The sequence below is a fragment of the Pipistrellus hanaki genome (assembly GCF_964339955.1).
Source record: "Pipistrellus hanaki genome assembly, chromosome: 7".
In the NCBI taxonomy this organism is placed as follows: Eukaryota; Metazoa; Chordata; class Mammalia; order Chiroptera; family Vespertilionidae; genus Pipistrellus; species Pipistrellus hanaki.
The window spans coordinates 82,856,421-82,873,437 of NC_140509.1; the positions used below are offsets into that span (position 1 = coordinate 82,856,421).

Genomic DNA, 17,017 nt, shown 5'->3' on the forward strand with positions numbered 1-17,017 from the left:
ACTCCAAGCTCAGGACATTAGCAGCGATTTTCAACTGGTATGCCGCAATAATTTTTAAAACATGAAAAACCTGAGTATTTAGTCAGGGACTCTGACCTCTTTCGTCTTAAGTTGCCAAAAAAAAAAAAAAAAAAAAAAAAAATGACAACAATTACCAATACAACAATAGTCATCCAGTGTAAATGAATCACAGTTATACCTATTTTTTGTCAGATTAGCAAAACATATATTTTTTGGAATTTTTCTATACAAATACTAGCCTAAATCTAATTGATATCTTTAAGATGTAGATATTTATTTGATGGTTTTTTCCATGTTAAAATTTCAAGGCCTTAACAGAGATGATTCTAGGAAAGCTCCAAGGGCCTGGAGTAATACAAGAGATTTATTCTCTCTTCTTATAGGAAAACTTTTTAAAACAGATCTAATATACTTGAAATTACATAGAAAGTCTTATCAAGTAAAAATTAATAGGTATATATTAAATATTATGAAGGTTTTCACCTGTGGGAAAGGCAAGGACAATATATTTCTTAAAAATAGCCAAATTTTTCAACAGCAATAAGATTTCAAGAAAGATAGAAGCCATACTTTTGGATCAGATCAATAAAATCTTTGCCATTATTTTAAATTAAAAATACCTACTTAAGTTACTTTATAAATTAGCTTTTACAATATAATCAATGTCATATAAATTAAGTTACATCAGAAGCCAATGTTTTATAAATAATTGAATCCTAACTATATATTGCCGCCTACATTTTAAACAAGCTAAAGGCAAGGCAACATTTGTGGCTTATGAATTCAGAAGTAAATTTGCTTTATTTTTAAAGTAAAGATACCTTGCTATGATAGCAGTCAGCATCTGTGCTGCCCAGGACAGGGCAAGGAAGGTCGGTGTACACACCCTTCTATATTCTACCGGGAACCCTAGCTTAGGGGCTTAATTTATATCTAACACAGAGAATAGTATTAACAACCACATTAAAAGAAATTTTTTATCTCAGGTATTAACCATTTTTACAGATAGATCCAGTTCTAGAAAGGCTAGATATACTACAGCAGCAGAGGAGCAAAGGTCCTTCAAACCTCTTATATTTCAATAGAAATACAAACTCTTACTTATGCCTTCACAGATTTTACTTTATGGAGCCCTTCAATCTATAGTAATAGTACTTATATGGTAAATATAGCAAAAATTATTAAAACAGCTATTATAAGGCACATTAATTCAGAGGAACTTTTCATTTAATTTTCAGTCTATAAAATGTTTTTTGAGAATGACAATTTCCATATTTTATTAGAAACAATGTCCTCAGAATATTATCCAACTTCCTATACCAACCTTACGAATAAATCCCCCAGGACTTAAACCTAATCAAGTCTGGTAAAATAAATGTCACTCAGTGGTGGAAAGAGCCATTCGTACTCTTAAGATCATTTTAAAAACAAAAAAGGAGGAGACAGATATGTGTGACCTCAAGAGAAGCTCAGTCATACTTTTTATACTTTAAAATTTTTTAAATTGTGATGCAGAGGCATCAGGCCTCCTGTACTATAGCCTCCACCGAGTCAGCTAGGTAGAAGGAAGCATAAACCAGGAAAGAGTTTTATCAGATTCAGTAATAATGCGGGGCTAGGAGTGGCTGTACATTCTTATACTAAGTTATCTAATCAAGTAATCAATGATGTCCAAGGCCTCTCTAGTATCATTAATGATCTCTAAGACCAAATTGACTCCTTAGCTGAAGTTGTTCTACAAAATAGGAGCAGGTTAGACTTACTCAGAGCAGAGCAGGGAGGAATATGCTTAGCCCTACAGGAACGTTGCTGTTTCTACGCCAACAAGGCCGGAATCGACCAAGACCAGAAAGCGGCGGAAAGAACTGTTCGAGAACCCTCTCTGGAGCGGACTAAACGGACTTCTCCCCTACCTTCTCCCCATCCTGGGCCCCCTCATAGGTTTCTTATTAATCCTATCCTTTGGCCCCTGGGCTTTTCAGAGGTTAACAGATTTTGTAAAGAGTCCAACCGGACACCCCTTGAGTCGCCGTGCAGTATTGACTCACAAGTGAAGACTCGTTTTCCTGAAAATTCTCCCATTCTCCTTTTCAGGCTTATCAGAATCTGAGATCTTTATCTGTAGGAAGAATGTGGCAGTTTAAAATTCAAGCGGCTACTGGGAACAGAGTGCTAGACCTGCTCTCTCTTCCCTCTGCCTTTCCTAAATATTCTAAAATAATAGAAGATTTGAAGTATGGTTATAGATTTTTGAAGGACATAGAAAGAAGGTTGATTTCACAGAGATTAAGCCACCAGCATTAAGGTATAAGTACATGCTAGTTTTTAGGTTGAAGCGTAGAATAGAAACTGCCTCTAAAATAGTCAAGAAATTAACAACATATTGACAGCATCTTGGCCAAACCCATCCAGGTACATTACCACCATTTAGCCGTAGCTGACCATGAGCAAGATTATGAACTTTACCATCGCTCCCTTCCTGCGGGGACAGCATGATGACCAGAGGAATGCTTACCTACTCCTCACCAAGGAGAAAGGTATGGGTACCGATATGGGTGCAGAGCAAAGCATTGCAAGGGAAGGTCCAAAAAATTTTCCGACCCCCTCTTCCCAAGGGAAGGTCATGGGAAAATTTCGACCCCCTCTGGATTTCCCTGTGAGCATACCTGGTTTGCATAGAGGTTGGTATCAATACAAATCCAATCGGCTCTGCCTCTCCTCCCCAAAAGATACCAAGAGCCGCTAACACTGGTGGGCCTGGGAAGCCCACGGGAGGAACCAGGTCACTACTCCCCCAATCGGTTAAGGCCCACCCTCAATTAAGACAAAGGGAGGAGATGTTGGGAGCCAGCAGAGTTGAGGCAAGCAACTCAGTCTTAAGGAAATAGAATTAAGTTCCTTCTAGCAGAAGTTATGAGGTGCCCTGAGGGCTTGGCCAGAAGATAAGATAGCCTGCAGCTTAGCATCTTCCTGCCACTTCCCCTTCCTGATCCTCCCCCCTAGATGGCCCAGCCTTGGAGTGTTGCACCTTGGAATGTCACACCGCCCCTGGCAGTTAGCCAATCCTGTGTTGCCAGTTACCAAAGACCCCCCTGCATAGGCAACCCTGCCCCCCTTTGTTTCTGCTGTATAAATACAGCCATTTCAGAGAATAAAAATCGGAGCTTGATCAGAAAAAAAAACAAAACAAACAAAAAAAAAACATATATTTTTTGGTGTGCCGTAGAATTTTAGTAATGAATCTAGGTGTGCCATGAGATGAAAAATATTGAAAATCACTGTCTTATAATAATCTCTGCCTTTTCAGCTTCTCCTTAGCAAAGTGCTTACGATAATTTTTCAGCAGACAGGAAATTCCATCACATTCTTACAGAGTGAAAGAGTCCAATAATTCTGTAGACACTCCAGGCCAGGCATACAATAGGCACCTACTAAGTATCTGTGGACGTATACATTAATCCTGCCTCTACTTTAAGCCACGTTAGAGCGGGTAACTACTTACCAAATGTGGACACTTCAGAGGGGCCTGATGTAACTCACAGTTATTGTTATCTGGAACCCAAAGGGCTGCGTGTAGGACCACAGATCAATGGCCCCTGGGTATTTGGAAGGGTCTGATCAGCATGACATAAGGCTCCTGGAAAGGGACGTTAGAGAGCCAAAGCAGTTTGTTTTGGAATTAAGCATCCATGCTGAGGCTCCATTCAGAAATAATGTGGGGCTGACTTCCTGGTCGGTCGGAATCCTAAGTGGGCAGGCTATTGGATCTGAGGCTTCCATCCATTTTAGCCTGCCACCAACCCTGGGACAAGTACCTGCATTTTGCATCTGCTGACAATGCTGGGTTAATGTCTTCAAAATCTCTAAAGCAAGAGTGAGCAATGTAGCCAGGACACATCTCCTTATTCTTTAAAAGGAACTAGTAAAGTAAAGCCATTCTTACATAGCCCAAAATGGAGGCATTTGTTGACACAATCCATGTAAACTATGGCCTTCAGCAAGAGAGTTCTCACTGGAGTCCTAACATGTAAGCAAAGAGACACCTAGTGGACAAGCCCGTAAGTACACTGTTTAGCTTGAGACCAAAGACAGAAACATCATTCTGACTAGCTAAGTTAACATTTTTATTTCAATATAGCACTTTTTAAAACAATTATCATTATAAATCTAGAAACCTAAGCTTTACAAAAGAGTGTTTTTGTGATTATTTCTAAAGGAAGTTTACTCTCTTTTATTTGTATTTTAATTAGAATCTTGTACTGTTTCAACTTCTGAGAAGATAGTTAGAGTGGGTTTCAATTGGCCAGCCCCTTCAGCTCACTTTTTCCTGAACACGTGTGCTTATTTTTTGTTTCCATCCCTTTATGGACTTTGAGTGTGAGACTTTCCACTTGTCTTCAGGTTATGTTATTCTTGCCTTTAAATTAAGTAAAGCCAAAGACTTTCCCCTGCAGCCAGCTTCCTGTGGTCTGTGCAGCTTCCTGTGGCCAACCCACTCTCTTCATGTCCTACTCACTTTCCCACTTACACCTCACCTACACACAACGCTGTGCGATACCCACCTCCTCCTGTTCAACTACACATGCACCTGCACCCTCCCACGGTCCTAGATAACATCATCTAACCCCAAAAATAAAAGGCTGACATCAAAATATAAGGAATCATCTGGTTTTATTTCTTTACTCTATATTACTGAAATTTGGTTGTGTTAAAATTTTATATTAGAAATTACTTTTAGTTAAATAGATATGTTTAATTGTAATTTATATGAGCTCATGGACCCAAACTCATATAATTTTTTAAAGTATATTTTAATTGATTTCAGAGAGGAAGGGAAAGGGAGAGAGATAGAAACATCAATGATGAGAGAGAATCATTGATTGGCTGCCACCTGCACACCCCACACTGGGGATGGAGCTCACAAACAGAGCATGTGTCCTGACCAAGAATCGAACCATGACTTCCTGGTTCATAGGTTGACGCTCAGCCACTGGGCCACACTAGCTGGGCTCAAACTCAGAAAATTTTAGATTTGAAAAAGGAATACTTGTTCTAGGGCAGTTGTTGGCAAACTCATTAGTCAACAGAACCAAATAGCAGTACAAAGATTGAAATTTCTTTTGAGAACCAAATTTTTTTAACTTAAACTTCGTCTAATGCCACTTCAAAATAGACTGGCCCAGGCTGTGGTATTTTGTGGAAAAGCCACACTCAATGGGCCAAAGAGCCGCACGTGGCTCACGAGCCAAAGTTTGCTGGCCACAGTTCTAGGGAAAGCCAGAAGACATTTACCGTACAAAATTCCATTGTTTTGAGGCCACTATGTGGATAGTCCTAGAAATATGAAGCATCATGCGGAGAAGGAGAAGCCAAGGGCTCCACAGTAATAGTAACCTTGGAAGTAGTAAATCCTCCTGTCCCAACGGCACTCCACTGAAACCACGTGGATCAGAGATGAACTGCCAAGCCAAGTCAGACCCTTCCCGAATTCCTCTCCTGGGCAAAACAAAGAAGTCTTTACTCCTTTATTTTCAGTAAGGTGGTCCTTACTTCCTCTATACAAAGAAACTTTTTCTTTGATATTAGGAATAAACCAAAATGCTCATTATCATTCAACAACATTGTATCAGAAGTGTTCATTTAAAAAAAGGGCAGTAAGAATTATAATGATTCAAAAATAAAGACTGCCAGTATTTTCAGATGATATGATTTTACATGTGAAAAATAATCTACACCTGAAATATTAAAACTAAAGATTTTACATAGAAGTGTTGCTAAACACAAAGCCAATATGTAAAAATCAATAACATTTCTACATCTCAGCAACAAATAGCATGAAAATAAATATTTTAAGAAGATACATGTAGAATAAATCATTAAATACATTAAAATGAATCCAATAAAAGATGTCCAATATTTAGAATTTATCACCATTGAAAACAGTGCATGTCAAAAAAAATGTAGGGAACAGAACTAAAGCAATTCTTAGAAGAAATTTTATGCCTTAAATATATTTATCAAAAAATAAGAAGAAATGAAAATAAACAAGCTAATGGTTCACCACATGAAATTGAAAAGAGGCAAAATAGCAAAGCCAAGGAAGAAATAGTGAAGATAAAGGCAGAAATCAAGGAAATAGGAATATATAGAGGGTAATGAAACTCAAAGCTACTTCTTTGACAAAAAGTAATTAAGTAGAGCTCTGGAAAGATTCATTAAAGGGGAAAATTAGATATAAATAAAGACTTCCAAGATATAGCTCTTAACCTGACAATTATTCAGCCTTAAATTAACTTCAAAAATTTTATTTGCATGCAGGTAAAGAGTTAAGAAGAAATCTAATATAGAGAGATTACCTGATAATCTATCTTGCTTTCTACTGCCCTGAAAAAATAAAATATTCTTTGCCCAAGTCTAACTTAAATTGTCATATATTGGTCAGGTGGAATAAAAATCTAATTAAATTATAAGTAAATCACTCGGGAAATCAGAGAAAATTGTTTTCTTCATAATTTTTTTTTCAGGCAAAATTACCTAACCTTTAAAGACTAATTAATGTAAAATATAAGGATAAAGGACGGCAAATCAAAACAACAATGCGGTACCATATCACACCTGTCAGAATGGCTATTATCAACAAAATAACAAATGATAAGTGCTGGAGATGATGCAGAGAAAAAGGAACCCACTTGCACTGTTGGTGGGAATGCAGATTGGTGCAGCCACTGTGAAGAAGAGTATGGAGTTTCCTCAAAAAATTAAAAATGGAACTTCCATTTGACCCAGTAATCCCACTTCTAGGAATACACATACCTCAAGAAAACAGAAACACCAAACAAAAGGGATATATGCACTCCTGTGTTCATAGCAGCACAATTCACCATAGCTAAGATTTGGAAACAGCCCAAGTGCCCATCAGCAGATGAGTGGATTAGGGATCTGAGGTACATCTACACGTGGAATACTACGCTGCCGTAAAAAAGAAGAAATTCTTACCATTTGCAACAGCATTGCTGGACCTGGAGAGCATTATGCTAAGCAAAATAAGCCAGCCAGAGAAAGATAAATATCACAGGATCTCACTCATTTGCGGAATGTAATGAACAACATAAACTAAGGAACCAAAACAGAACCAGAGTCATAAAAGCATTGAACAGACTGTCTAACCTATGAGGGAAGGCGCGGGATGATGGGAAAAGAGATCAACCAGAGGACTTGTATGCATGCATATTAGGATAACCGATGGACACAGAAGGCAGGGGAGAAGGAGGGAGGAGGGCATGTGCCGGGGGTGGGGCCCAGAGAGAGGTCAATGGGGGAAAGAAGGAGAGTTATGTAATACTTTAAACAATAAAGAATTTTAAATTTTTTAAAATTTATACACATAAAATTCAAAGTCAAACAAATTAAAAACTTGCTGTCAGATTTCAGAACCTGCTGCTTTCTTCTACCCACTAAGCTCATCCCTTTTTAATGCAAACCCCCATTTTATCAATGATCACCAAAAGGAACTTTTATTGAACATTTTTAAATGTCTGTCTGCCTAGCCTCCTTTCTTTAAGGAATTGCCTCTGTCCCTCCTTACAGCACTGTCAATCATATAGCCCCAGATACCCAAAACAGGAGCAAGCATATGACTTACATTGGTCATTCATTCATTCACTCATTCATTCATCACATATGTATTGGCTGACCATGTGCCAGGTGCGTTTTTAGAGCCTGAAGACACAATATTGAATATAATTGATAAAGCCTCCTACCCTCATGGGGTTTACATTTCATGAGGGCAGACCAACCAGATAAGTAAAATATATGGTATATTATAGTGAAGGTAAATGAAAAACATAAAGTAGGGAAGAATATTACAAAGGGCTGTCATTTTAAGTGAGCGGTTAGAAAAAGGGCTCACTAAATCGCTGACATTTGACATAAAGTTAGAAAGTTTAAAAAAAAAATGTGTAATTGACTTTAAAAATTTAAAATAACTTACCTGCATAGTAAAACATAAGGAATGGCGAATCTGACTGATGTAGGAAGGAGAGTTATTTTACAGAGATGCCTGACACAAGAATTCCACAAAGTTTGTCAAAGAGGAAATTGCCAGTGCTCTCTGCATCTAGTTTGTCTCTCCTCTCTCTGCCCCTGGCAAGACCTCCAGCTCCATGCGGCTAGGAGAGCCGTGGGACACTCCTGACCTATGGGCTCTGTCAGAGGGGAGGAGGCCTGTGACATCTCCAGTTTGGAGAAGAGGATGCGTGCTCCACACTCTCTCTTCCCATCATGTCAGACCCTGAAGCCACCGTTTGCCACGGCGGTGCCACAGGTGACCACGTGGAGCCTTCCCCTTCGCATGCAGCCAGCATGAGACACGCAGCTGGAAAGTTTACTGCGTGAAGCCACGGAGATCAGGGTTAATCTGCTACCACAGCCCAGCTAGCCTAGACTAACAAGAGTTTCCTGTGCCTCGCTAATCATTAACAAAAGTCCTTTCTAAATTTTTTAAAGTTATATTTAAATTTTCCTGTGTAAACTGGCATACACACAAGGTAGTTAATCCCATTTCTGGACACTCCAAAAGGTGGTTTTATTAGGAAAAGCATTGTTATTTCTGCGAAGGATAGTAAACTAAGGGAAAACAAAATCACCAAGAAGCCACTTGCTCCCAGAGAAAGCTCCTCCCACCCCTTCTCCTTGCACTGCACAGAAACAGTGAATGCAAAACAAGCAAACAAAAACACTGTCTGGAAAGGTGTCCACTAATTTGTGGAAATAACCTCAAACTATTTTGAGATTTTCCACTGATACCTATCGGTTTTGGAGTTGGATCCTATCCCTTAGGAAACTATCTTCATGTTGTTGAACCAATTTTAGGAAAGCACAAATATTATTAACTGGGAAAAAATAACAGCTCAAATATCAACCTGCCCTCTCAATAATCTGAAAAGCTTATAAATTCTGTCTCAAAGAATAACCTCTGGACAGTTTTATGTGTTCAGCTGGCCAATTCTCTCTTTGTAATGTAGTTGTCCCCGTTCCTGTTCACATTGGTATAGTTTGTACAAAAATATTATGAGCCTTCAAGAATAAAACACATGTGGTCATCTATTCCTTGGCTGCCAGCACACAGGAGTTTAACACAGAGCTTATTTTAAAAATCAGCCAAGAAATTCTTGGAGTTGAAGTTGTTTTTCCATTAGAGGTATGAGACTTGGCATCACATGTTTCTGCTCTGGAAAAAGTCCACTGACACTCCGAATCACCTGGGAACGTAAATTAACGTTAAATATAATAGTTCTTAGAACATAACTCTCAAAGGCACAGCAGGGGGGAAAAATAATAGGAAAACTATAACCTGGTTTTCAAAATGTATTCACATAAAACTTCACAATCTTCATTGCCCAGTGGGACTATGTCAAAATAATCAGACAAGCAGTCTATACTTAAGAATTCTGAGAATCCTGTTGGTGGGACTATAAGAAGGTACAGCCACTGTAGAAAACAGTATGGTGATTCTACAAAAAATTAAAAATAGAATTACCTTATGATCCATCAATTCCACTTCATGGGTATATACGCAAAAGCATTTGAAAGCAGGGTCTCAGATATTTGTACATTTATATTCATGCCAAAGTTATTCACAGTAGCTAAAACATGGAAACAACCCAACTGTCCATCAGTGGATAAATGGATAGGTAAAATATGGTATATACACATAATAAAATATTACTCAGCCTTAAAAAGGAATGAAATGCTGCAATGTGCTACAACATGGACTAACCTTGAACATATTATGCTAAGTCAAATATGCTAGTCACAAAAAGATAAATACTATATGATTCCACTTATAGGAAATACTTAGTCAAAATCATAAGGACTGAAAGTATAATGGTGTTTTCAGGGGCGTGAGTAGAGATTGATGGAGACTTACAGCTTAATGGGTATAAAATTTCAGTTCTCCATGATTAAAAGAGTTATGAGGATGGATGGGAGTAGTGGTCAAGCAACAACATGAATGTTTAATACTACTGAACCATGCACTTTAAAAAGTTCAGACTGTGAATTTTATGTGTATTTCACAACACTTTTTAAAAGTGAAATAATAAATAGAATCTTGTATAGAACTCAAAATAACCATGAGGCCATCAATTAGGCACACTTGAATGAGAACTAAATATATAGTTTGCTCCCACTACTTGTACTTGGACTAAGAACTATGCTTGTAATACATTAGAGTGACTATAAGCAAGGCTCCTTCACTATTGCTTAAAGACGATGAAAAAGATGAAAACTATCCATATGCTTTTGCATCAAGTTGGAGGACATTTTATTGTCATAGTAGCTTGTTCACGGCTTTCTTTTAGCTTCGCTCAAAAAATATCACACTAAGACCCTTGCAACAAAATCTGGAATCCAAAAAACACAATGAGATGAGGCAATAAGAGAAAGGTGGAAGATGGAGCCTTGAACATGGAGGAAAGTAGTGTGATGGAAGTGACACCCACAGTGTTATGTAAAAAGCAGTAAAGAGTCAAGCTTTGCCTTGATGTGGGTTTCAGGTGGAGCCAACACAATAAATGCATAAGGAACCTGAAGAAATATGTTGTTGGGAAATTGTACAAATTATTGTGCTTCATTCTTTTTTAAAAAATAATTTTACCATTTTATTTATTTACTTACTTATTTTTAAATACTCACCTGAGGATATTTACTCATTGATTTTAGAGGAATAGACGGGAGAAGGAGAGAGAGAGAGAGAGAGAGAGAGAGAGAGAGAGAGAGAGAGAGAGGAGAGAGAGAGAGAGAGAGAGAGAGAGAGAGAGAGAGAGAGAGAGAGAGAGAGAGGGAGAGAGGCACTGATGTGTCAGAAACACATTAGTTGGTTGCCTCCCACATGCACCTCAACCAGGGCAGTGAGCCTGCAACCGAGGTACGTGCCCATGTTTGGAATCAAACCTGGGACCCTTCAGCCCACAGGCTGATGCTCTATCCACTGAGTCAAACAGAATAGGACTATGCTTCATTCCTAAAGGCCTTAAATTTGGGGGGTTAATGCCAAATGCATAAAATCTCCAAGATGCACAGATGCCTCCACTGTTGAAAGTAGTGTTTGTTCATCACCATCGTAACTAACATTTATCGACCGCCTAGCTATATACCTAATATTGTTCTAGGAGCTATATTCATATTAACTCATTAGATCCCTCACCAATTTTATGAGGTACTATTATGATGTCCACTTAACAAGTGAGCAAAGTGAGGCACAAAAAGTAATGGGACCAGTCACACAACTAGTATGGGAGACAAGATTCAAACCCAGATCATCTGAGTTCAGTTCTTGCTGTCTTCAATATTATGCTACTAGTATATCCCTATAATCTGTACAATGCAAGATATTTATGCTTAACAAGACTCAAGTCCTCTAATGTGGTCATTGGTGGCAGAGTTGGTTATCATCTTCCATAAGAAGTATCAAGTTTTATATTATAAGAGACCATAGAGTTTATCTAATCCGGTTTTTCAACCAATGCAGGGTTTCCTCATACCACACCTTTCTTTGATGACAAACCAGCTTTTTTCTGGATACCTTTTATGATGGGAGGCCCTAAATCTGAGGATCAGAAAAATGTTTTACTAGAAATAGTAATTGACAACTTTTGAAGATGGTAAAGTCCACCCATTTTTGTCAACATCTTAAGGTCACCATGTTGTAAACCATCAATGAAACATTTGAGTATGAAAAGTATCATCATATAAAATTCCTCAATGAAACATCAACTGTTATGGCAAATAAAGCATTCTTCACTAGACCATGCACACGGGAGTCCTATTTATTGAGTTATACAATCTCAACAATAAGTGCTTACCTTAGTACACGTGTGTGGAAACAATAGGAATGTGTGTGTGTGTGTGTGTGTGTGTGTGTGTGTGTGTGTGTGTATATATATATATATATATATATATATATATGAAGATCTCTGAACAGCTAAGATATACACCAAAACTAATTTTTTGACAGTGAGTTAGATCACCAGGGCCATGGGTTTTAACAACTACAGAAGGGCAATAGTCACCAAAAAGAATGATGGTGACTAATAAGTCATCAATAACAATGCTTCAAAGAAAAGTTAAAGGATAGGAAGCATATAATGGGAGAAATAGTGATTATTATTGCTGTTGCTTGGCTCATAAATAAAAATAGTACTAAAATCAATATACTGATATTTTCAGCAAATATACCTGTGTTTCTGTTATGTCCATAGAGTCAGAAAAGAGCTGTGAAGATAGAGAGCTATGAAGAGAATGCTTCCCTTGCATTCCTCAGCAAATTTAGGACTGTATTTCATCTTAAAAAGGAGTTAAATCAAGCAGGAAATATATTTTCCAGTCAGGAGTTAAAATACCTAATTATTTTCAAATCATTTTACAAATAGAAAATCAAAGGAGTAACAAGAAAAATTGCACCCTTGCCCCTGGTTTTGAACTTTAAAATCAGGATCATCCTAAGATTATTTTATTTTTATATTATATCAAATACAAATATTTTACTTTTAATTATTAGTAAATTCAGATCAGTTCATGCTTCATGTCTAGAGCATTCGACTTACTATTGGGCATCTAAATACATAGTTGCTTTTTAAACAGATTTTTTCATATAATAATAATTCTATGATATTTTGATAATTATGGTACATTCCTGATCATTGAGGGGGTAAAAAAAAAAAAAAAGATAATTCCATAAATAAATCGCTTTACATAACAAACTCTCCCACTGAAGAGTAATCACCACCACAAATCCATTTTCAAGGAAAATCTAGATCAAATATAGTTGATTATTTATCAATACTATTAGCTTCCATCTGCATTAATCCTAACCTAGAGATAAATATACCTAGGCTATGATAATTTGGTTCACAGATTAGAATAACAAAGTAGGATACAGGCCCTTCGGGTCATAAATATCACTAACAAATGAATTTTGAAGAATTTTCAATTACATACCTAAAGCTAGGAGCTTCTTCGTCCCAGTTATGTTGCTTCTGATCTGTACAAGAAAAAGAAAAGAAGGGGTCATGAGAGTTCTACCTGAACTCAACTGCTGAAGAGGCCATTAGAATCCTTCCATGTCACTCAACCCCAAGAAGTGGCAACAAAATAGTAACTTGGTCGTCATAATAGCAGCTATCCAGGGTCACTCCCGCAGAATGAGACAGAAAGTTCTTCTCATAGAAGACCTGTGTAGTAAACTATCAGGGAAATCATTAAACTGAGATCCCGTGAAATTAAATGTTTTCTAAAACATAAGGTGAAAATAATGTTCTAATCCTTCTGAACACTTCTCAAGATACATTTTTACTTTTTTTTTAATATGGGCATACCTTGCATTATTGTGCTTCACTTTATTGCTCTTGGCAGATATTGTGTGTTTGTGTGTGTGTGTGTTTTTCGATGATTTTTTTTTTTTAACAAATTAAATGTGTTTGGCAATCCTGGGCAAGCAAATCTATTGGTGTCATTTTTCCAACAGGTCAGATAATTATTAGCATTTTTTAAGCTAACGTATTTTTTGATTACAGTGGATAGAGTGTTATTTTAGACATAACACTATCATTGCTCACACAAGAGACTACAGTATTGTGTAAACATAACTTTTATATTCACTGGGAAACCAGAAATTTCATGGATTTCTCTTTATTGAGATATTCACTTTACGACGGTGGTTTGGCACTGAACCAGCAGTATCTTGAGGCACGCCAGTACCTTTCAGGCACGCACACGGATCTGTTTTCCTGGGATTTTGCCATGGGAAAATGTTTCATGTTAGTAACAATAACTCCACTAATTGCCTAAACCATATATTTTTAAAATACTGATTTTTTAAAAATTTATTTTTAAAAGCAGTTTGGGGCTTACAGTAAAATTGAGAGAAAGGTATAGATAGGTCCCCTATACCAGCGTTTTTCAACCGCTGTTCCGTGCCTGGTGTGCCGTAGGTGCAGACAAGACAAGAATTTTATAATTTTTCACTATTTTGTTTACTTAATATTTCATAATAAAGTAATTATAAAATACTTTCTTTGTGTTTATTTGATTCCTATTCAAGAGAATTACTTTACATATAGTCAATATAGGCACAGAGTTAAATTTTTTAACATTTTCTAATGGTGGTGTGCCTAGTGATTTTTTTCATGAAACAAGTGTGCCTTTGCCCAAAAAAGGTTGAAAAACACTGCCCTATACCACCTTCCCCAACACATGCACAGCCTCCCTCCTTACCAACATTGCTCACCAGAATGGTACATTTTTACGCAAGACGAACCTACACTGACCCATAATAATTTCCCAAAGTCCATGGGACATTTAGTGGTATCACATGTTTTGTTTTAATTTGTATTTCCCTGGTGGCCTACAATGTAGAACATCTTTTTACTAGCCATTCGCCATTTGTATATTTTATTTGAAATCCAGGATTCAGTCAAGGATCATTTATTGCATACAGGGTTGGGAAAAAATAGGTTTCCAGTTGTTTATGTGAAAAATAATACCTTAATGAATAGATACAAGAATAAACTGGTTCACATACTTGCAACTGTAAACCTACTTTTGCCCTACTCTGTATATTGTCATGTGTATGTAATTGCCTTTGTCTTTGATGATTGACATTTTTGTAGAGTCCAGGCCAGTTGCTTTGCAATGCCCCTCAGACTGGACATTTGTCTAATTGTTCCCTCAAATTAGGCTAGGTGAACATTTAGCAGAGGTTTACAATGCAAAAATGGAATGCTTTCCCTTCTCTTTATATATTAGAAAAAGCACAAAATAGGTTGGATTGACATTTTCTTTCAAACACTCAATAATACCTAATGATTGTCTCCTATAAGACAGATTTGATGCTACAATTTGCAATTTATGAAATGCTTTGACATGAATTAATTTATTCAGTTTGTACAACACAATGAGGTAAGTATTTTAATCATTTTTCGTATCTCCTTTTTTTAAAATTGATTTTAGAGAGAGGAAGGGAGAGCAAAAGCAAGAGCAGGAGAGAGAGAAACATCAATGTGAGAGAGAAACATCCATCAGCTGCCTCCCGCACATGCCCAACTGGAGACCTAACCCACAACCTGACCAGAATCAAACCTGCCACCTTTTGGTGCAAGAAATGATGGTCCCATCAACTGAGCCACTCTGGAAATTTATCCAAGTTTATAAACCCAGTAAGACTACTTCTGTGGCCAAAACTCAAACACAGAAATACTGTAAATATTATAGAGCAAGAAGCCCTCTATTTTCATGTCAAATAAATCTAAACATTTTTCTCTCCAACAACCTGCACTTCATGTTATCTAAACATTATGCCATACTCTTCTAGTTTTCCTATGTTAATTTACATGGCAATTCAATGCTATACTTTACTTAGACATTTTTTTCAACTATAATGATTTAAAATTGTAACCGTTAAACCAGAAACAACGCGAAAATACATGAATGTTAGTTGAATTAAATGCCAACTCATCGGCTTTTGTCCATGTTGACTTCTTTGCATTTGGTGTCCCTAGTAATACCCCTGCTCTTCCCTTCTCCTCGGGTAAGATTTTATGCCACTTCCTTCTACTTTCCAAAGCATTGAACACAGCATTGTTTCATGGTGTAGTAAACAGCATTTGTATAAAATCTTCTCAGCATATTTAACTAATTATATATATATTTTTTTAACCCTTGGACTTCACAATCCCAGTATTGTTTAGTTTAGGGACAAGAAAAATTCGAGTATCAGTGTATGTAATTGGTTCATAACCGATAGCATGAATGTCTAAGTAGACACTCCAACCAGAAAGAGCACAAACAGGTCTTCCCATTCTATTTATCAAGGGCACTGATGGGGATAAATGCCAGACAACTTTTCTAGGAATACTGGAGTTTAAAAAGGAATGCCACCCATGTCCAGGCCAGGGTGACTTTGGTCTTATCTGGACTCAGATGTACTATCTAAATCATTTTGAGTTTGGAAAGAACTTAAAGAAAAAAGTGTGTTATTTTTCACTGATAAAAACTCTTTACCACCTCAGGAAGACCTCAAGCTGAGATGACAGATCAAAATCCATTTACTCTCTCTTCCATGCACCATCTCCCCTAACACTCGGTGATCTGAATATTTCATTTGACAGTGAGAGTAATTTCATCTGCCTCAGTAATGAGTGTGGTATCATTATCCTTGTCCAGTATTCAATTTCACAAGGGAGCAGAGACATAATCCTGAAAATAAGAAATGAAACTCTCTTTTAAACTTCCATAGAGTTCTATGAGTGTAACATCGTTTTCTTTTGAATTGGCATATTATGCACCTCCTTAGGAAAAAGAATCTATAGTTTCATCCTAGAAGAAAGGCATTATTCTAATTCTTCATTCGAATCGGTTTTCTAGGCTAATATAGTAAAGGAAGATGCATTTGGTGATAATTCCTGGACTTCATAAATTATAGCCAGACAGAAAGAGTGATAAAAAGTATTTCAGCTCTGAAGTTTTTAATAGAACATATATCATTCATTTTCCTCACCAGTCCTCAACGACTCCTATATTCTTCAAATAACAATAAGAACGGCTGCCTGCAGTTACCTTAATCACTGTGATTTCCTAAGAAATGAAGACTGACATCTATTGAAAATTATTCCAATTATGTCTTTGAAAATTAGTTCAAAACTGTGAAAATTACCACTTTCAATATTATATTAACCTCCACCGGGTGTTATTAGTCATTCTCACAGTCTTTCTAGAGCAAAATGTGACATGACTGTCCAATTTTTTTTTATCCATTAAAATTCAACTTTGAGATTTCACAGTTATTTTTAAAACTTTGCTCAAATTCAATCTACTGAAGGTTTAATCTAACCCTTTTGTAATACATCTTGAGAAGCAATTTCTCGGCTTAAATGCAAAAACGTGGCCAAAATGCATTTTATTGGATCACATAAAATCGATCTAACCACTTGAAAATAAG

The 17,017-nt window shown here is 36.9% G+C and overlaps 1 protein-coding gene across 3 annotated transcripts in view; it reads right to left on the reverse strand.

Moving 5' to 3' along the window:
* The window catches only part of IPCEF1 (interaction protein for cytohesin exchange factors 1), a 133,441-nt gene that overhangs the window by 73,277 nt on the left and 43,147 nt on the right, over window positions 1–17,017 (reverse strand). For all 3 annotated transcript variants that reach the window (XM_084889405.1, XM_084889407.1, XM_084889406.1), the window contains exon 2: window positions 13,021–13,063. In XM_084889405.1, coding sequence (XP_084745531.1) covers window positions 13,021–13,063 — 43 coding nt within the window. The remainder of the gene's footprint in view (window positions 1–13,020; window positions 13,064–17,017) is intronic.